At 40.2% G+C, this 22,241-nt stretch overlaps 1 protein-coding gene across 1 annotated transcript in view; it reads left to right on the top strand.

The window, feature by feature from the left end:
• Positions 1-3,799: 3,799 nt before the first annotated feature.
• LOC143799966 (uncharacterized) overlaps positions 3,800-22,241 on the top strand; it is a 107,468-nt gene continuing 89,026 nt past the window's right edge. Inside the window, exons 1-2 of the mRNA XM_077281168.1 lie at positions 3,800-3,905; positions 13,071-13,178. Coding sequence (XP_077137283.1) covers positions 3,800-3,905; positions 13,071-13,178 — 214 coding nt within the window. The remainder of the gene's footprint in view (positions 3,906-13,070; positions 13,179-22,241) is intronic.

Below are 22,241 nucleotides of genomic sequence, written 5' to 3' on the forward strand. Positions count from 1 at the left end.
ACACAATCTATTTGCACTCTGAAAATCACATGGCATTTCTTCCCTTCCGAGTCTAGTTGTGAACCCAAACAATTGTTTCTGACCAAATTTGAGAGATTGCGGTAAAAAGGAAAACTTGCATAACAATTCTCTCCTGCTACCATTGCAAATAGGAAAAAATGTATCTTCATGGTCCAATAATGTAAAATTCTGTGAAGCACCAGTGGGCTCAAGATGCTCATCTCACCCTTAGATAAATTCGACGAGGGGTGCAGTTTCTAAAATGTGGTCACTTTAGGGGTAGAAGGGTTCTGCTGTTTTGGCACTTCAGCATCTCTGGAAATGCAAAATGGTGCCCAGAAGCTATTCCACCCAAATTTGTACTTCAAAAATCAAATAGCGCTCCTTTCCTTACGAGCTCTTACATTTGCGCACATAAATAGATTCTGACCACATGTAGGGTATCAGCATACTAAAGAGAAATTGCACAACAAAATTCATTATCTATTTCACCTGTTACCCTTGTGCAATTATGTGAGAAATCTGAGGATAAAGCAACATTTTAGCAGAAGACGTAATCTTTCAATTTCACGGCCCAATGTTATAAAATTCTGCAAATCACCTGTTGATTTAAAATGCTCACTAAACTCTTAACCCATTACTTGCCAAATTAGCAATTTTGATTTAGTTTTTTTAAATGACATATTTTTAATGATTTGGGTCCTAATGAATCAGAGACATAATTTGCAAAAATGTTTCAAGTACAGATTTTTCAGAAAAGGGAGTCCCAATATTCAATTAAAAATGACAATGACATGATTTCCTATTTTGTAAACATTCATTTTACAAACCCAACACAAAAAATTGGACCTAATTCTAAAAATCACAAAATCTTAGTTGCTAGAAGCTAAAGATTAGGCATCCCAAAAAGGACATTGGTAGATAACGAGTGTTCAGTTTCCAAAATTAGTAAATTTGTGTGCAGTTTCTGCTATTTTGGCAACTTGGGGGCCTTCAAATGCAACGTGGTATCCGTAGGCCATTTAAAAAAAAAATGCCCCAAAAGTCAATGTTCTTTCCCTTCTAAGCTCTGCCATGTGCCCAAAGTGTGGTTTACCATTACATGTGTATCAGTGTATTTAGAAGAAAATTCACCTCTCTTTCATTTGTGTAATTTCTCTTGTTACCCTTATGAAAATGTAAAATTTGAGGCTGAAGCAACAGTTTTTTGTAAAAAAGTAATGTTTAACTTTCATGATACAATATTATAAAATTCTATGAATCACCTGTAAATCAAACATAGTCATCACACCCGTCTATGAATACCTTGAGGACTGTAGCTTCCAAAATGTGGTAACTTGCGTGTGTGGGGGAAGGAAGGGGGGTTCTACTGTTTTGGCAGCTAAGGCTCTGCAAATGCAACATGGCGTTCACAAAATCTTCCAGGTAAAATTACGCTGTAAAAAGGTGAAATAGCGTTCCTTCCCTTCCAAATCCTGACATGTGTTCAAACAGCAGTTTATAACCACATATTGGGTATCAGTGTACTCAGGAGAAATTGCACAACAAATTAAATTTTCTCCTTTTGCCCTTGTAAAAATAAAACATTTGGGCTAAAGCAAATTTTTGTAAAAAAAGAAAAAATGTAATTTTTTTTCTTTAATTTTGTATTAATTCATACAAGCTTTAAGGGTTAAGAAAGTTTCTGAAAATGATTTTCAATATGTTGAGGGATGCAGATCTAAAAATGGGGTCTTGTTTGAGAGTTTTCTGATGTATAGGCCTCTCAAAGTCACTTTAAAAGTTAAGTGGTCCCTAAAAACAGGTTTCGGAAATTTCATTGAAAAAAATGAAAAATTGCTGCTAAACTTGTATGCCTTCTAACATCCAAGCAAAAGAAATAGTTGTTCAAAAGTGATGCTGATATAAAGTGTACATAAGGTAAATGTTCGCTATTAACTATTTTGTGCAATATGACTATTAGTTTTAAGGGCAGAAAAATTCATAGTTAAAAAATTGTGAATTTTCTCAAAAAAATGGAAATCATATTAACTTAATTTTACTATCATGAGAAACAATCTCTATAGACAGCAGTTGGGACATAGAACAGTATAATATACATTGCAGCTGTAGAAGAGAGAGAAGCAACTAAAGTACTAGCATACATAAGTGAGCAGAGATGGACAGCCTTTCTAGTAATTGTTCAATTTGGGTTTATTTGATAGAAGGCTGCATTGGAGCGTAGATTGTTAAAAAAATAGAGTGAAGCGCCATTCCCTTCCTCATCTATCACACATGAGATTTTAGGTGTTGTAACTTGTAAGGACATGACTTCATCCTGCTGCCGGCATCTGGCTGGAGTCTACTGTAAAGAGGAGGAGGAGGTGAGCATCACTGCTTGACGTGGGAGTGGGGAGAGGTAAGTTTTAGCTTATTTTTATTGCCAGTTACAAGAGGACAATGATTGGAAAGAGACATTATTACTATGTGGAGGCAAAGAGAGGCGTAATATTACCATGTGGAAGCTCACTGGAGGCATTATTGCTATGAGGAAGAACAAGGCAGGGCAGAATGTGGACACTATTACTTTTTTCAGGCACAGTGGGTGCGTTATTGCTATGGGGAGAGGTACATAGGGGGCATTATTACTATTCTGAGGCACAGATGGAAGAACTATTACTAATTGGAGGTAGAGATAGAGCATTATTTCTGAGTGGAGGAACGGGGGGGGCACTACTGTCATTGTGCCACTTGAATCATAGAAAGGGCACTGGGCAGGGAGCCAGATATAGTTTCATGCTATACTAATCATCCTTAATATGTTGATATAATTGTGTATGGTAGACACAGGAGCTGCGGGAAGCCAAACCTGGCTCCCTATCTCATCACCTTTTTTAAAAACCTACTTGGGCAACTACCTTATTTAAGACTGAGGTGGATTATAGTATGGCTGTGTTTTCCCTGGAGCTCTGGGCCATGAGCAGTAGCCAAGAGTGAACAAGGTATAAACAGCCTGCGGAACTGAAATTGGGAATAACCTAATCAGGGGTTTTTTTTTGCATCAGTTTTCAAAAGCAGACACCAGTGACAGAATGGGCCACTAATTGTCTCTTGTTTGCAACTCAGCTCACACTGGTTCAATTGAAGAGTTTTGAGCAGTAATGTTATAATATAAGACACAGCCCAGGAAAAAGACTTAAAAAAGGCAAAAAAAAAAAACCAAAAAAAAAACTAAATAGTAAATAGAATACAGAACACATATGATATGTGTGAACAAAGTTGGTAATTTTGAAATACTAGGGGATGTTTCCATACTAAATAAATTAAAACTTATTAAGGAAACGTGATTAATTTCCTTATATTGCATCATAACCGTGACAAGGAACGTTTAGCTTTCTATGGAAATTCTAACAGCTGCATAGTATACTTCAGTCTCTTCACAACATTTCTTGTAACTTCACATAATGGTGAGAGGAGTTATCAATCCAGCTATCTCACTAGCTCATATCTATCTATCTATCTATCTATCTATCTATCTATCTATCTATCTATCTATCTATCTATCTATCTATCTATCTATACCATGTCTATTTATCTATCTAACTATCTGTCATCTATCTATTTTCTATCTATCCATTTTCTATCTATCGTTTTTCTATTATCTATCTATCTATCTATCTATCTATCTATCTATCTATCTATCTATCTATAATCTACCTGTTTATCTTTCTTAAGTTAGTTACTTAAATTTGAAAAACTCAAGCTTTAATTTGTATTTTTTTATATATATGTTTATTTTTCTTTAATTTTGCAGATTCAAATGGCAAAGTGGAGAAAATCATCTAGAAATGATGAGAATGCTACATGTGTTAATGAGCTAGAATATAGTCAATTGAATGATCAGTCAGTCAAATCTTTAATACCAAGTTGTAAGTTTTTCTTATGATTTAATGCTGTTATTAATCATAGCTAATAATAGTAATAATAATAATAATAAAAATATTAATATAATTGTGATTATTATTATTATTATTTTAGCTTCTTGGTTCCTAAATATATCACTCCCAGGGAAAATATTTTAAATGGATGTATAACATGCCCATGGGACTTCTTGTTCCCTCTGTAGTCTAGGCTATGTGTATGGTAGACATGCGTTTTTGGTAGACTTTTATTAAATCGAACTTGTACTAATAGAAACAATTTGGAATTCAGTTCTCTCCTTAGATAATTCTACTCTTCTTACTATTTGATTTAAAAGTGAACAATAGTTATATATAAAATATAAGGTTGGTAACTTTTTTAATACTGATACATGTTAAATGGGTTGTCACATGAATAGAACCCCTGTACATATGCCCTACTAGGAATTTTGTCCCCTTAAACTCAGTTATGAGCCAAAACAGATAGATACTAAGTGGACTTGAATGGTCCATGCATTAATTTATTTTGATGGTGGCCATATAATGCTACACGTCCCCTGCAGTGTTTTGAGCTCTATGGCCCTGGTGTTTTTTCTCCCACCAATATCAACTGATTGTCGGGTGGTAGAAAAGTGGCTCATTTTATAAGACAACCTCTTTATTTGGAACTTTTCACAATGATATAAAGTTAACCTAAACCTTAATAACACATTTAAAATGTAAGAACTTCGTCTAAGATGAACATATACAGTATAAATGTTTAATATTTTTCGTGGTAAATTCAAAATTTTGGTATTATACTATCATGCTTGTATTGTTGCCCAATCACATTATTGCTTCACTATGTTTTTTTCTTGAAAAAGGAAACCTAAGCATGGAAATAACTGAGTTCTATTAGTCCCCATTTATGTGGGTTTGCAGATATTTCCTCATTAGTACAACCTTACAAAATAATGTCAGACAATGCCCCATACTGGCTGATATGAGCTTCAAAAACAGAGCTATGGAATATGTATTCTATATATTTTATATATATGCACACACATTAGTATCTTGGAAGTTATATCAATTGTTTGTATTGTTTAATACTCGTGCATATATACATATATTCAATGGTCATATTATCCATGATTGATAGGTCATCTTCAGAATTTTACAACTTATTACTTTATGTAGAAATGTTTTCATTTTTTGCAATCAGAAGGGATCAGAAATATGATGCTTAGTATGTATCCATTCATACAACAATTTCAAGTTCATAAAAGAGCATATATCCTCAATTTGGATATTGTGGCACGCTGAACATTTTTCACAAAACTCACTCTATCAAAAAAAAATGATTTTGTTATGTACGTAGGGTGCAGATGAAACAACTGATGCGAAAATTATACAATCCTATCTGCTCACTATAATATACATGGCCATACAGCCAAATGCGTGTCTGTGTAGATTCATCCCTCTCTTTTAACATATAAATAGAGTCGCAAGAAGGGGGCATTAAGTCACATGGGAGGGAGGAGTTCCCACAAACCGCTGTACATATACTTCTTCACGATCACGCAGGCTCATACTGAACGCTGTATAGATCAAATGAGGGTGTCAGCTCTATATGAGAGCTGACATTGTGCAGCAATGCCACAGATTGGTGCTAACACTGATCGCTGGCGTTTAGCCACTCTGATGCCACTGGCAATAGTAACAGTGAAATCAATGAGCATCACAGAGGGAGAGAGCTCCCTTTCTGCTCCCATTGGCACAATTCAATTGCGATCACGTTGTGACGACTGTCTTCATGGTGACTCCAGGCCAAAAGATTGCCGCGGGGTCACCCAGTGACAGTGCCCTGCAAGCATCTGCTCAGAGCAGGAGCTAACATGCCTCCATCCTGCCTGTGAGACACTGAGCTAATGCCCTGCAATTTAAAAGCATTGCAGAGTATTACATCAGTGATCATGGTGGGGAAAGTTGATGTCCCATCCTGACAAATATATATATACTGTACCTTCATGAAAATGTAAAATTTGGGGCTAAAAGAATATTTTTGGGAGAAAAATTAGATTTTTTATTTTCAGGGCTCAACGTTATCAACTTCTGTGAAGCATCTGGTGGTTCAAAGTGCTCAATTCATATTTAAATAAGTTTCTTGAGGAGTCTAGTTTCCAAAATGGTGTAACTTGCATGGGGCTTCTACTGTTTAGAAACAACAGGGGTGTCCAAATGCGACATGGCTTCAGTTATTGATTCCAGCAAATTTTGCATTCAAAAAGTCAAATGGCGCTACTTCTCTTTAAAGCCCTGCTGCCCAAACAGTAGTTTTTCCCCATATATTGGGTGTTGCTGTACACTTTCTCCTGTTACCTGGGAGAAAATAAAAAGCTGAAATTGTCACTTTATGAGGTAATAACTCTAGAATGCTTCAGCGTATCCCAGTGATTTTTAGGTTAATATTTCATGACGTGTTGTACATCATGGTAGCATAATATTTTGGTTGATATTTTTTGTGTTTATTTATAAAAACCATTGAAAATATGTCAAAAAAATTGAAACTTTTGTATACCTCACAAAATAGATAAACAACATTTACCACGTCTACTTCACATCAGTATCAATTTTGAAACAATTTTTTTTTACAAGAAGTTAAAAGGATAAAAAATTTATCAGCAATTTCTAACTTTTTTCCAACAAAATTTACAAAACAAAAATGTCCTATAATAAACCAAGAGCATAATGCCCCATAAATATTCATAACACCAACAATTTCATATGAAACATATAAATTTTATTTACATAAATGCGTAAACAGAAGGTAAAACAATCGATAATACCAATGATGAGGAAAAGGTGAATGACTGAAAGACACCAGTTGCATGAAGACACACACATTACATGTGTGAAGGTGCCAACAAAAACAGCATGTAAGATAAATAGTTAATTAAATAGGGCAAAAAAGCAACAGTGCAAACGTTACTAGGGTAGGAGGAAATGCGGTAGTCCTAGGCTCAATAGTATTCCTTTTAACTCCACCCACATTGCTGTCTTTGACAGCCCCCCGAGGAAGCTCAGAACGCGAAACGTGCATCGGGGCTCATCTGTCTGACACCACGAGCAGGAGACTACACACATGGGTGAGCATAACTTGTGGCATGTTATTTAGTTAGCCTTGCACTTTATGGGCATCTTGCAATGTGGGTGGAGTTAAAAGGAATACTATTGAGCCTAGGACTACTGCATTTCCTCCTACCCTAGTAACGTTTGATTTAGCCCCAAATTTGCAAAAGCATAATAGAAGAAAACCCTACAATTTGTTTGACAATTTCTCCTGAGTACATGGCTGCCCTATATGTGGTGGAAAACTACTTTTTGGGCACACGGCAGGGCTTAGAAGGGAACATGCACCATTTGACTTTTGTAGCACAAAATTAGCTGGAATCGATAGCGAAAGCCGAGTCGCATTTGTAGAGCCCCTAATGTGCCTGAACAGTGTTAAAACCCCACAAGTGACCATATTTTGGAAACTACATGCCTCAAGAAACTTATTCAGAGGTGTGGTGAGCTCTTTGAACCCACAGGTGTCTCACTAAATTTTATTTTGTTGAGCCACGAAAATGAGAAGATACATTTTTCACACAAAAATGTTGCGTTAGGCCCAGATTTTTCTTTTTCACTATGGTAACAGAAGAAAATGGACCCTAAAATATGTTGTCCAAATTCTCCTTAGTACAACAATACCCTACATGTGGTGGAAAATTACTGTTTGGCACATGACAGGGCTCAGAAGGAAAGACTGCCATGTCACACTTGCAAAGCCCCTGTTGTACCAAAACAGCAGAAACCCTCACAAATGACCCTATTTTAGAAACTATGTCACTTTAGGAATTCATCTAGTTGTGTAGTGATCATTTGTAACCCCCAGGGTATTCACAGAATTTTATAACATTGGGCTGATTCAATGGAAAATTCTCCTGACAGCACTGTGGAGGTCATCCTGTGGGGCAGGAAATAACGAGAGGTTAAAAGGACCATCCTACATCCACCCCTTAGTGTTTTTTTCTGTCCCTGTGAGGATAGAAATGATGAGAGAAGAGCTCCAGCATATGCCTCCTGACAGAGTCAGTGGGATCGGGGGTCCCAGCCTCTGCCTTCCCACTGTCAAGCGGTCTGTGGCCGACACCCACCGAAGGGGGGTTCCTCAACCTCCCGGGTTGTGAGCTGCTTCCTCCTACGGGGGTGCTCTTGGCTCCGGCATGCTGGAAATACTGAGGGCGCACTTCTGGTGACGTTATCACTGCAACAGGGCAGCATACTTCCGGGTTTGTGGTCAGCATGCATTCCACGGTGGAACGCAGGAAGAGTTACAGGATACAAGCACAGGGAATCCTGGACTACGCCTCATCAGACACTGTATCGCAAAAATGTGGTACTGTTTGTCTGTATAGTTGCCCTACTGTATGCTCAGCATGGAGGATTTAGGCAAGACAGACTACAGCCAAATAGGCCCAGGGGCATGCGAGTAGGTGTCTGGTAGGGAATATGCCCACTGACAGCCCCTTACCCCATATAAAAACACATAGCATGTACTCTGTATTTTAGGGGGGTCATCTACCTCTACGGAACCTAAAATGGACAGCGAGAAAGCAGGGAAATGTAGGAGATGCGCTATCTGCAATGTCAAGTTTCCAAATGCATGGATCAGCTGTGTGAGAGTTGCACTTCCAAAGTCATCAGGGGGAGAAGTCATCCCTGCTAACGGATATGAGATCTATCATCAGGGAAGAGGTTCAGGCCTCTATTTCTGGCTTACTCTATGCACACTCTTCATAGTCAGAGTCCCAGGGTGGTCCCCATACCAAGAAGCCAAGGTAGGAGATAGAGCTAAGCTCCCAGGAAGACGTTCTCTTCTGCAGGTCTGATTAGGAGGAAGATGGAGAAGCAGTTACAGACCCTCCAGGAGAGGAGAAAAATACCTCTTCTCATCTGAGGATGCGGATGAGCACCTCCGAGCAGTTAGGAGTACCATGCAGGTGGAGGAAACCCAGAAATCTCATTCTATACAGAAAGAGATGATCAGCAGTCTGAGATCCCAGAGACACAGAGTCTTCCTTGTTAACAATCACATCCTCATCATGATCATAGAGGAGTGGGAGGATGCCGAAAAAAAGACTTATTATTCCCGGAGACTTTAGACTTCCCTTGCCCTTCGAACTGGAAGACACTAAGCCCTGGGAGGAAGTTCCAAAAATTGACATCACCTTAGCCAAGGTGGCAAAAAAGACTTCGATCCCATTCGAAGATTCATCAAGCCTCTAGGAACCGATGGATAGAAGGGATACACAATCTAAAGACATTTCATTCATCTTCACTGGATGTCTTTTTACAAGTTTGATAGGCACTATTTTTTTTGGGGGGTGTCTCCTCTATACGAATTTGATTTTGGGACACACCTTTATTACTTGATTGGCCACTAGTTATACAATGTTCAACCCACTTCTATAGTGCAGTATTTGCTCTTATGTAAATTAGACGGGCGGGCACTAAGCGTGATATGGCATGTGTTGTAGTCTTGATTAGTGTTGAGCGATACCGTCCGATACTTGAAAGTATCGGTATCGGAAAGTATCGGCCGATACCGGCAAAGTATCGGATCTAATCCGATACCGATACCCGATACCAATACAAGTCAATGGGACTCATGTATCGGACGGTATTCCTGATGGTTCCCAGGGTCTGAAGGAGAGGAAACTCTCCTTCAGGCCCTGGGAACCATATTAATGTGTAAAATAAAGAATTAAAATAAAAAATATTGCTATACTCACCTCTCCGACGCAGCCTGGACCTCACCGAGGGAACCGGCAGCGTTCTTTGCTTAAAATGCGCGCTTTTCCTTCCTTCCGTCACGGCTTCTGATTGGTCGCGTGCCGCCCATGTGGCCGCGACGCGACCAATCACAGCAAGCCGTGATGTAATTTTCAGGTCCTTCTAGGCATTCAGTATTTTAAAATTACGTTCCGGCTTTGTGATTGGTCGCGTCGCGGTCACATGGGCGACGCGACCAATCACAAGCCGTGACGTCATGGGAGGCAGGAGACGCGCGCATTTTTAAAATTACGTCACGGCTTGTGATTGGTTGCGTGCCGCCCATGTGACCGCGACGCGACCAATCACAGCAAGCCGTGACGTAATTTCAGGTCCTGATGCCTATTTCTGCATTCAGGACCTGAAATTATGTCACGGCTTGCTGTGATTGGTCGCGTCGCGGTCACATGGGCGGCACGCAACCAATCACAAGCCGCGATGTAATTTTAAAAATGCGCGTGTCTCCTGCCTCCCGTGACGTCACGGCTTGTGATTGGTCGCGTCGCCCATGTGACCGCGACGCGACCAATCACAAAGCCGGAACGTAATTTTAAAATACTGAATGCCTAGAAGGACCTGAAAATAACGTCACGGCTTGCTGTGATTGGTCGCGTCGCGGCCACATGGGCGGCACACGACCAATCAGAAGCCGTGACGTCACGGAAGGAAGGAAAAGCGCGCATTTTAAGCAAAGAACGCTGCCGGTTCCCTCGGTGAGGTCCAGGCTGCGTCGGAGAGGTGAGTATAGCAATATTTTTTATTTTAATTCTTTATTTTACACATTAATGTTGTATTTTACACATTAATGTTGTTTCGATACCGATACCCGATACCACAAAAGTATCGGATCTCGGTATCGGAATTCCGATACAGCAAATATCGGCCGATACCCGATACTTGCGGTATCGGAATGCTCAACACTAGTCTTGATCAATGATTGGGTGTATACATGTGTTATTCTACACCTCCCTTGCTGGTTTTAGATAGATGCAGTATCAAGTTCCAGTAGCTCCTCAGCCATAGAGAGGGATTGTTAGTTTGTCCCTGATTTGTTATGTCTTATGTGATTGGTCTTTTTAAACTATATAACCTTGCTCTTGTTGGTGTGATGCCACCCCCAGAAGAAGGCAGTTTGCCGAAACGTGCACAGGGGCAGGTGTCACGGGTTCCTTCTCCAGTATCACACAATCAACAGAGCAAGAGAATAGTGAACAATTCCAAGACCTTTATTTAGGCAAAACACGAAAGGTCCATATATACGATCCATCACACAAAGGATAAAATATTCCAGAACACGAATGCATTTCAGTAACAGGATAAAAATCCAACAATCCAGCACAGAGGATAACAGTCCATATACTCTTCTTTCTCTCTGATATGCTCTTCACATCTTGGTTCCACATCAGACTGATCTCTGTGTCTCACCTCCCTGATATTTACAAATCTCCCCCCTCATTCACAGGCCAGGAGGGGGAAGGTCTCAGGGGCTCATTGTTTCAACAAGCTAGGTCAATATGTCATTAGCATATTAGCAAACAACATTATTCACTGACCCTGTGGAGAGATAACAATACAGAACTGTGGGGAGAATATCAGATGGCAAATAACAACTCATCCTACAAGATACAGTAAAGGCCCCGTCTCACATAGCGAGATCGCTAGCGAGATCGCTGCTGAGTCACTAGTTTTGTGACGCAACAGCGACCTCAGTAGCGATCTCGCTATGTGTGACATGTACCAGCGATCAGGCCCCTGCTGCGAGATCGCTGGTCGTGTCGGAATGGCCTGGACCTTTTTTTGGTCGTTGAGGTCCTGCTGACATTGCTGAATCGGTGTGTGTGACACCGATCCAGCGATGTCTTCACTGGTAACCAGGGTAAACATCGGGTTACTAAGCGCAGGGCCGCGCTTAGTAACCCGATGTTTACCCTGGTTACCAAAAAAAAACAAACAGTACATACTCACCATCTGATGTCCGTCAGGTCCCTTGCCGTCTGCTTCCTGCTCTGACTGACTGCCGGCCGGAAAGTGAGAGCAGATCACAGCAGTGACGTCACCGCTGCGCTCTGCTCTCACTGTACGGCGGCTCAGTCAGAGCAGGAAGCAGATGGCAAGGGACACCGAAAGGCGAGTATGTACTGTTTGTTTTTTTTAGTAACCAGGGTAAACATCGGGTTACTAAGCGCGGCCCTGCGCTTAGTAACCCGATGTTTACCCTGGTTACCCGGGTGCTGCAGGGGGACTTCGGCATCGTTGAAGACAGTTTCAACGATGCCGAAGTCGTTCCCCTGATCGTTGGTCGCTGGAGAGAGCTGTCTGTGTGACAGCTCCCCAGCGACCACACAGCGACTTACCAACGATCACGGCCAGGTCGTATCGCTGGTCGTGATCGTTGGTAAATCTCTATGTGAGACGGGGCCTTAACACCATGATAATCAGTAAAATAGAAATATACACAAAAATGATACCCACATAGCATATCACACCATCACAGCAGGCATTAGCACCCACCAGAGGTAATAGTTTTTACACTACTATTGGACACTTTTTGGCAATTACCTTATGTCTGTAGTTATACTAATCTTGTATTATGTACTCATATATTTTGGTGTTTGACGTATAACTATGTTTATTACATCGGTGTGTTTAGTTTTTTGTAGTGCCTTTGTAGAAAGCATGGTGGGTTCCTCTGCCAAATTTTGGTTTCCCACTTTTTAATACCTATGATGTTTGTATGTTTTTCACTTTTATGTTTTTTTTGTCAATAAAATTGCAATTTTTTTATATAATTGGTTCATGTGTACATTTTTTCTTATTGGATTTTTTTTTTACCAACACTGCAATGCGTTATACCTGTCAGTGATGCACTGTCAGAATCCTCTTAGACAATGCTCCTGGCATTGTCTAACAGGCTTGCCATAGCTGGCTGACCCAGAGGTTGTCATAACAACCTTGGGTTCCCATGGCAATGATTGAGTACTCGCAATGACATCATGGTGGCGTGATTCAGAAGGGAATGATATCGATTGCGGCATTTTGTGGGGTTAAAATGCCTGGAGTGGTGCATGCACTGCTTATAGCAGTGACAGCCAGGTCTCGGCTTTAACTTAAGCCAAGATCCCTAAGTCTATCGCGTGGCACAGCTCCCGTGACTTGCACGATCGTCATGACGTACCCATATGTCAAACTTCGGGAACCTCTATTCAACCATGATATATACTGTAGATACGTCAAAGGTCGTGAAGGGTTATTATGTAGATTTGTTTTACAATGTTTTATATTAATGCTTAGAAAATAAAATACCATCCTTATTTTTAGGTAACAAAATGAAAAATATAGAAAAGAAACTGAAGATTGCTGTTGTGACCATCGTAATACTGTATATCATTGTCCTAGGCCTCATTGTCTTCACTATTAAACTACAAGGTATAGTAAAGAATGTAATTGAAGTGTTGCTTATGGAGATCTACCAGTAGATGTTATAAAAGCCACTTAGTTTACTTGAAAATTACTTATACAGACATGGTCAAAAGTGTTTGCACCCTTGAAATTTTTCCAGAATAGAAAGTATTTCTCACATAAAATTATTGAAATTACTGTATTTTTTGGACTATAAGACACAACCCAAATTTTCAGAAGGAAAATATGGGGAAAAAAATGTCAAATGGGGGTCACACTTACAGTTTGAATTCAGCTTACCGGGGGAGATCGGCACAGGTGGATGAGTGGTCACAGGGGAGAGTGGTTACGGGGGTTGTCCGGTGGTCCAGGCAGGCTGGTGTGGTGGCCTCCGGTAAATCCCATCCCAGGCTGGTGCGGTGGTGGTGCTGTGGAGTTCCCGGTGGTTCCGCGGGTGTTTTGTGACAAGTTCGGCGGTGGTGCGGCAGGGCTTCACCGGCATTTTGCAACAAGTGCGGTGGTGATGCTCTGTGGTGTGGCAGAGCTCTACTGGCATTTTGAGAAAGTCCGGAGGCCTCCGCAGATCCATTGCTGTGATGTGCTGGCCTCTGCGAAAATGGCTGCAGGGGACGGCGCATGCTCAGATTGAGATATCAGCAACGAGATCTAGTCTCCGGAGATCTCGCTGCCAAAATCTCAAGCTGCTGTGATGCAGTGGACTCCGCAAAAATGCCTGCTGGGGGTGGCGCATGCTCAGATTCACATCTCGGCAACGTGATCTTGTCCCAAGATCTGATCTCTCGAGATCTCTGTGCCAAGATCTCAATCTGAGCATGCGCCACCAGCAGCGGCCATTTTCCCAGAGGCCACCACATCGCAGCAATGGATCTGCGGGGTCCTCTCTGTTTTCACAAAATGCCGGCAGAGACCCCTCACATCACAGAGCATTACAGCTGCACCACAGAGTACCACCGCTGCACCACAGAGCACCACTGCTGCACCACAGACCATCACCGCCGCACCAGCCGGGGAAGGGAGGCTGCATCGCCCTGCAGCATTGGACCGGGACTGCCACCACAGTATTTTGTAAGTATATTCGAACTATAAGATGCACCCCCATTTTCCCAAAAAATGTATATACACATGTTTATTGCCTTTGTTTGTACTGGAATAACACAAAAAGAGCTGAGAAAAAAAGGCAAAATGGATATAATTTCACATAAAACCCCCAAAATGGGCAAAATTGTTGGTACCCTCAACTAAACATCAAAACCACAAAAAAGAGGACTTGAAAATCCTCCAAAAAATCTATAAAGAAACACCAGGACAAAGGCAGAGATGCATACCTGCCCAGGCCTCAAAACAAATCTACTATCAGGGTGCAGTGGACCCACTTAAAGATGGCTGCTACCCAGGTATTACTGCACCTGTGTAGCCACCATCTTTAATTGGGTCCACTGCACCCTGATCGTGCATTTGATTTAAGGCCGGGCAGTTAGGCATCTCTGCCTTTTTCCTGGTGTTTTTTTCATAGATTTTTGGAGGATTTTCAAATCCTCTTTTTGTGTTTTTGATGTTAGAGTAGGACTCGCAAAACGTGGGGACCCTTGACATAGGTTGCGAGCTTCTGTATTTTGGCCATAATATCAACTAATACCTCACTTATATTGCTATGTGTTTTTTGCACTTTTTCAGGGTGCAGTGGGGCCCAGATGGCTCTGTAAACTGTGGCCTCTGTTCACACAGGATGCATTTTAGTTAGCACTAGGCAGCACACCTGATCTAAGAGTATGGGCATCATTAATAGGCTGTAAGCCAGATGCTCTGCATCTTTTGTGTGTGCGAACATTGCCAAATACAGACTGTATCTTTTTGTGCACTGGTGTACCAAATGGCGACCCCTGATTGTAGGCTGGCTGTCTCATAGGTATTACTGCACCTGTGTAGCCGCCATCTTTAATTGGTTCCACTGCACCCTGATAGTGCATTTGTTTTGAGGCCTGGGCAGGTAATCATCTCTGCCTTTTTCCTGGTGGTTTTTTTTATACATCCTCAACTTAATATTCCAGCTGGAAGACCCACAACATAGGAACCAAATCTAGCTTTCTGACACTGTGCATTACATTGTGTCCAAAATCCTTTGGTACTCTTCAGATTTCCTAACGCCTTGCACACAGTCAAGGCATCCAATGCCAGAGGCAGCAAATCAACCCCAAAACAGCTTTGAATCTCCACCATATTTGTCTGTAGGTCCTGTGTTCTTTTTTTTATAGGCTTCATTCCATTTTTGGTAAACAATAGAATAATGTGCTTTTCCGAAAAGATCTATCTTGGTCTCATCTGTCCACAAGATGCTTTCCCAGAAGGATTTTGGCATACTCACATACATTTTAGAAAACTGCAATCTAGATTGTTTTATATCTCTGCGTCAGTAGAGTGGTCCTCCTGGGTCTCCTGCCATACCATTTCATATTATTCAAATGTCGACAGATAGTTCGCGCTGACACTGATGTACCCAGAGCCTGCAGGACAGCCTGAATTTCTTTGGAACTTGATTGGAGCTGATGTTCTGCCATCCAGACTATCCTGTGTTGCAACTTTTCATCAGTTTTGCTCTGTTGTCCACGTCCAGGGACATTAGCTACAGTACCATGGGTTGTAAACTTCCTGATTATTTTGCACAATGTGGACAAAGGAACATCAAGATCTTTGGGGATGGACTTGTAATTTGGAGATTGTTGATATTTTTCAATAATTTTGGTTCTCAAGTGCTGAACAAGTTATTTTCTCTTCTTTCTGTTCTCCATGCTTAGTGTGGCACACACAGACATACAATGCAACAATTGAGTCAACATCTCCCCTTTTTATCTGATTTCAGGTGTGATTTTTATATTGCCTTTACCTGTTACTTGCCACAGGTAATATTGAACGAGCATCACATGCTTGAGACAAAGTTTGCCAACAATTTTGGAAAAGAGCCAAAAATTTTGTCCAGACCATTTTTGGGGTTTTGTGCGAAATTATATCCATTTTGCCTTTTTTCATTTTTTTTGTGTTGTTCCAATACACAAAAAGGAAATAAATATGTCTATAACAAAACATGTGTAATTTCAATTATTTTCTGGTAGAAATACTTCATTTTCAGGAACTGTTTAAGGGTACATCGCTTTTGGCCACGACTATCTAAAGGTATGATCACTTAGGGCTCATTAAAAAAAAAAAATCGCTCCAATGTTGATCCAGAAAACTAAGATGAGTGTCATGCGAGTGTCACTCTGTCTTGCAAGTGCAATGTGATTGTGCAATTTTTTTCTCACCTAGATTACATCTGTCATCCGTATGACATGCATATTCAATGCGTTTTTAACATCATATTTTAAATACTATAATGCTCTATGTAACTTAAAGCTAGCGTACAGAAGTAATAAAGCAATCATATATAGATATAGATAGATGATGGAAAGATACTGTATATACAGTACAGACCAAAAGTTTGTGTTAATTCATAGTTTTGATGCCTTCAGTGTGAATTTACAATTTTCATAGTCATGAAAATACAGAAAAATCTTTAAATTAGAAGGTATGTCCAAACTTTTGGTCTGTACTGTATAATAGATAGATAAATATTAGCTACTGTATATAATAGATAGGTAATAAATAGATAGATAGATAGATATCCTGTGGCTATATAATTTCACAAGGCCACTACATATAATAAACTTGCACCCTTTTGTACCTTTCATGTGGCACTAAAGGGTGTTCAGCCTGCTTTAACTTAATAAATAAATAAATAAAAACACACTATTTTTGATAAGCAGCAAAGGTTACACAAAAGCTGACAGCAGTGAGCTGATGTTATCTGGTTGGGAAGGTTCATGGTTATGTGGCCCTTACCGGCCAAAAAATACCAGACCGCAACTGCCCCAGAATTGGAGCATCACATTAGATGCGTCAATTCTGGCACTTTACCTGGCTCTTCCTTGATTTCCCTGGTGCAGTGGAATGTCAGCTGTGATTTGTCAAAAATCACAGCTTGCATCAAGCCCCTGGGTTAGTACCGGAGAGGTGTCTATCAGATACCCCCACTACTGACCTAGTAATCAAAAAATAAAAACACACAAACAAAAAAATACTTCATTTGAAAAAACACTCACCCACACGTTCCTTAGTTCACAAATTTATGAACAGAAACAAGTCATACAGGTACACGGTAGTCAAGGGAATCCAACATAGTCCACCAAATCCACAAATGGATACCTGAAGAGCATAAAAAGAGAGAAATAAAGACAAGACACTTTTCCCTGTTCACTCATTTATTAGAGAAAAAAAAGTTCCCACGCTGCTTCGACATAGTCCTTGGCGTTCCCACAAAATTCCCCGAATCCGACGTTCAAATGCTATGGAGCCTTGTTTAGAGAATGAAGCTTCATAGGTTGTAGCAGCATTTAATCTGTGTCCCACTGTGTTCCATGAGACCCAGAGTCTGTAATGACTGGTGACCTCAGTAACTAACAGTACCACTCATCAGTCGGCGAGTCACGCTGCCTTCTGTGAGACCCGGCAACTCTGTTGAGGATTGACTGGATATCAGCTGTATTTCATGCTGGATATCAGCTTTTGGGACAAATCCTGACTGATGGCAATGCATTCTTGCCCAATCAGTGCTTGGAGATTATCAAAATTTCTGTGTTTTTGTTTGTGTACCCGCTTCCTGAGGATTGACCACAAGTTATCAATAGGTTTGAGATCTTTGGAGTTTACTGACCATAGACTCAAAATTTCAAAGTTGTTTTCTTTGAACCAGTTACTTATCATTTTTGTCTTTTGACATAGTGCCCTGTTTGTTTATTTTTAAATTGCTCTTCGATGGTTGGGAGAATATTCTCTTCGAGAACGTTTAGATACCATTCTTTATTCACGGCAATGTTCTTAGACAAATGTATGAGTCATCCCACTCCCTTGGATGAAAAGTAACCCCATCCATAAATGGTTTCACGATGCTTTACTTCAAACATAAAACAAGACCAATGGTAGCTCTCATCTTTTCTTCAGTTGACTATTATACTTCTAGATGTCCCAAAAGGAAACAGAGAATATTAATTTGCAGAAAGTTAAGGGAGTGGACTGTAGAGGACTACACTGATGATCATGGTTAACAAACTTACTAATTTTGAATCCATGGTCAGGAATTCCCTAGATCTCAAACCCATTGAGAACCTGTAGTCAATATTCAAAAATAAGGAGGACAAACAAACACAGAAATGGCACTGATTAGGCAAGAAGATATGTAAGATAAGTAAGCTGATATGAAGCTGTAAGGGCAAAGTGCAGATGTCTTCAAAAATAAGGGTCAACACTCTAAATATTGCAAAAATCATGAAAAAAGTTGAAAAGGAGCGCTTGTGAGGAGGGAGAAAGGGAAGAAATGCCAACAAAACATATACTAGATAGATATCCTGAATGTGGACAACTCTGCTACTGCTACTAGGTCCAGACATCCTGATCAAGTGTTGTATTGTAAGACAGCTGAAAAAACAAGCAAACAAAAAAGGAGGGCCAGCTGAAGTGCACAGTAGGTCCGCATGAGAAGTTGGGGAGTTGAAGGATTGAAGTTCCACTTACTTCCTTGGAGGGAGACGAATTCCAATCCCCACTTCCATCCAGATCAGCCTCTCTTCCTTGAACACTGAACAATGCAGTGGAAGTTTAAACCACATACAAACCACATACAGGAGTGATTGCTAATCCACTAAGATACTCACAGAATTAATTTAATAGATAGAAAGACTTTTACAACCCAATAACAAATAAACAAACAGCCAAATCTACTAGCTTCAGGTTTTCACTTTATCAGGATGGATACCTTTCTGGAAAAGTATAATATTACAGGGTATATATATTAGATTCCTTGATAAGGCGTTGATCCAGGGAACTAGTCTGATTGCCGTATGTGGGGTCGGGAAGGAATTTTTTTCCCCATGGTGGAGCTTACTCTTACCACATGGGTTTTTTTTGCCTTCCCCTGGATCAACATGTTAGGGCATGTTAGGCTATGGGTTGAACTAGATGGACTTAAAGTCTTCCTTCAACCTTAATAACTATGTAACTATGTAACTATGTAAATAACTTTCTAATTGTTTTAGCTACTTGAGCACATTGCTTCCTGAGATGTCCCTCACAGGAAATTACTTATCTTCATTCTGTTTAGACTATACTGTCATCTTTTAAAACATCTATTTGTGTTATTCAAAATAAAAAACAACAATAACATTAATAAAAAATAATAATCAAGAAAAAAACCTAAAACAGTAACAAAATAAAAAAAATTAAACAAATCTAAAAATTTCTAAAAACCTACAAAATTAAAATTAATAAAAAATAAAAATAAAAAGCTAAACAAATAAAAAGGATATATGTAATTTGACCTGTGAATGAATAACATAAACCATCAAACAAATTTTTCTAATAAAATATTTAACGCTTTAGGTGTCAAACAATCCAGGCGGGAAATCCAGAACATCTCCCTCATGCATAAATCCTTGAATCTGCAGTGGGAATGCGAGACCTGTGCTATACATATCACTTTCAGACAACTGAAGTCACTACCATGCATTACCAATAAATGTAAACCGATTAGTTACACTATGATTGATGACACTTATGGCCATAGTAGTTAACTGTTAAGAGCAACAATACTGGGGGATTTTTTCAAATCCAACAGTTTTTTGGTGTGATTTTGTTATTTATGTGGTGGAGTGCCCTTGTGGATTTCAGTATGTGGGAAGAACTACTATGATCCTAAGAGAAAGGATAACATAGACATAACACCAAACAAAAAGTGACAAATCATAGTGTATTTAATAATTTATTGGTAATGCATGGTGGTGATTTCAGGACCCATAGAAGCGCAGTTGCGCAAAACGGCCACCGTCCATTGCACTCCACATGTGACTCCCCTGTCGAAGATGTTTTAGACTGTTTCAATAAATTGGATTTTATGGGATGGTGAGTCCCACCCTTATTCTTTCTTCACACAGACTCAGTTATTGTACAGTAATACATATAGAACAGGTCCCGCATTCTCTCTGCAGATTCAAGGATTTATGCAACAGGAAGATGTTCTGGATTTGCTGCCTGGATTGTTTGACACCAAAAGGGTTCAATATCTTAGTAGAAAAAAAAAGTTAGATGGTTTATGTTATTAAATCATAGATCAAATTACATATATTCTTTTAATTTATTTTATTTATTTATATTTTTTATTTATGTTTTTTGTATTTTAGATTTTTTTATAATTTTTTTTTGTTTTTTAGATTTTTTTCTTTATTATTTATTATTGTTATTACTATTTTTTAGTTTGAATAACCTAGATGTTTTAAAAAACGACACTATAGTCTAAACAGAATGAAGATTTTTCATTTCCTGCGAGGGGCGTCTCAGGAAGCAATGTGTCATGATCTCCATGGCCAGAGAACTAGCATAAGCCTCTATAGGAACAAGCTCTTGGAAGATGTAACTATACTGACCATGAACTAAACCTACCGCATCATCTAGAAGTAGCCAGGTAGCATGTCCTACTTTTTATCCCTATATGCCCAGCGCCGGCCGGAGAACTAAATAATGCTAGCAGAGGGAAATATAAGACCTGACTCACCTCTAGAGAAATGCCCAAAAAAAGGAGACAGAGGCCCCCCACATATATTGGCGGTGATTTTAGAAGAAATAACAAACGCAGCAGGAAAATAGTTTTAGCAAATTTGAGGTCCGCTTTCTAGATAGCAGAAGACAGAAAGCATACTTTCATGGTCAGTAGAAAACCCTAACAAAACACATCCAGAAATTACTTTAGGACTCTGGCATTAACTCATAATACCAGAGTGGCAATTCCTGATCAACAAGAGCTTTCCAGACACAGTAACGAAACTGCAGCTGTGAACTGGAACCAAAATACAAAAACAAAACATGGACGAATGTCCAACTTATCTAGTAGATGTCTGGGAGCAGGAACAAGCACAGAGAGGCTTCTGATAACATTGTTGACCGGCAAGCATCTAACAGAGAAGCCAGGTTAAATAGCGACACCCAGATCTAATCAGAACAGGTGAACAGGGAAGATGATGTCACAAGTTCAATTCCACCAGTAGCCACCGGGGGAGCCCAGAATCCAAATTCACAACAGTACCCCCCCCTCAAGGAGGGGGCACCGAACCCTCACCAGAACCACCAGGGCGATCAGGATGGGCCCTATGAAAGGCACGAACCAGATCAGAGGCATGAACATCAGATGCAGTGACCCAAGAATTATCCTCCTGGCCATATCCCTTCCACTTGACCAGATACTGGAGTCTCCGTCTGGAAACACGGGAGTCTAGGATTTTTTCCACAACGTACTCCAACTCACCCTCAACCAACACCGGAGCAGGAGGCTCAACGGAAGGCACAACCGGTGCCTCATACCTGCGCAATAACGACCGATGAAAAACGTTATGAATAGAAAAGGATGCAGGGAGGTCCAAACGGAAGGAAACAGGGTTAAGAATCTCCAATATTTTATACGGACCGATGAACCGAGGCTTAAACTTAGGAGATGAGACCCTCATAGGGACAAAACGAGAAGACAACCACACCAAATCTCCAACACAAAGCCGAGGACCAACACGACGGTGACGGTTGGCAAAAAGCTGAGTCTTCTCCTTTCTCAGCCAAGGATTTTAACCCTTTAGTGGGCCGGTCAAACTGTCATGATCTCCATGGCCAGAGAACTAGCATAAGCCTCTATAGGAACAAGCTCTTGGAAGATGTAACTATACTGACCATGAACTAAACCTACCGCATCATCTAGAAGTAGCCAGGTAGCATGTCCTACTTTTTATCCCTATATGCCCAGCGCCGGCCGGAGAACTAAATAATGCTAGCAGAGGGAAATATAAGACCTGACTCACCTCTAGAGAAATGCCCAAAAAAAGGAGACAGAGGCCCCCCACATATATTGGCGGTGATTTTAGAAGAAATAACAAACGCAGCAGGAAAATAGTTTTAGCAAATTTGAGGTCCGCTTTCTAGATAGCAGAAGACAGAAAGCATACTTTC

Source organism: Ranitomeya variabilis, chromosome 1 (genome assembly GCF_051348905.1).
Source record: "Ranitomeya variabilis isolate aRanVar5 chromosome 1, aRanVar5.hap1, whole genome shotgun sequence".
Classification (NCBI taxonomy): domain Eukaryota; kingdom Metazoa; phylum Chordata; class Amphibia; order Anura; family Dendrobatidae; genus Ranitomeya; species Ranitomeya variabilis.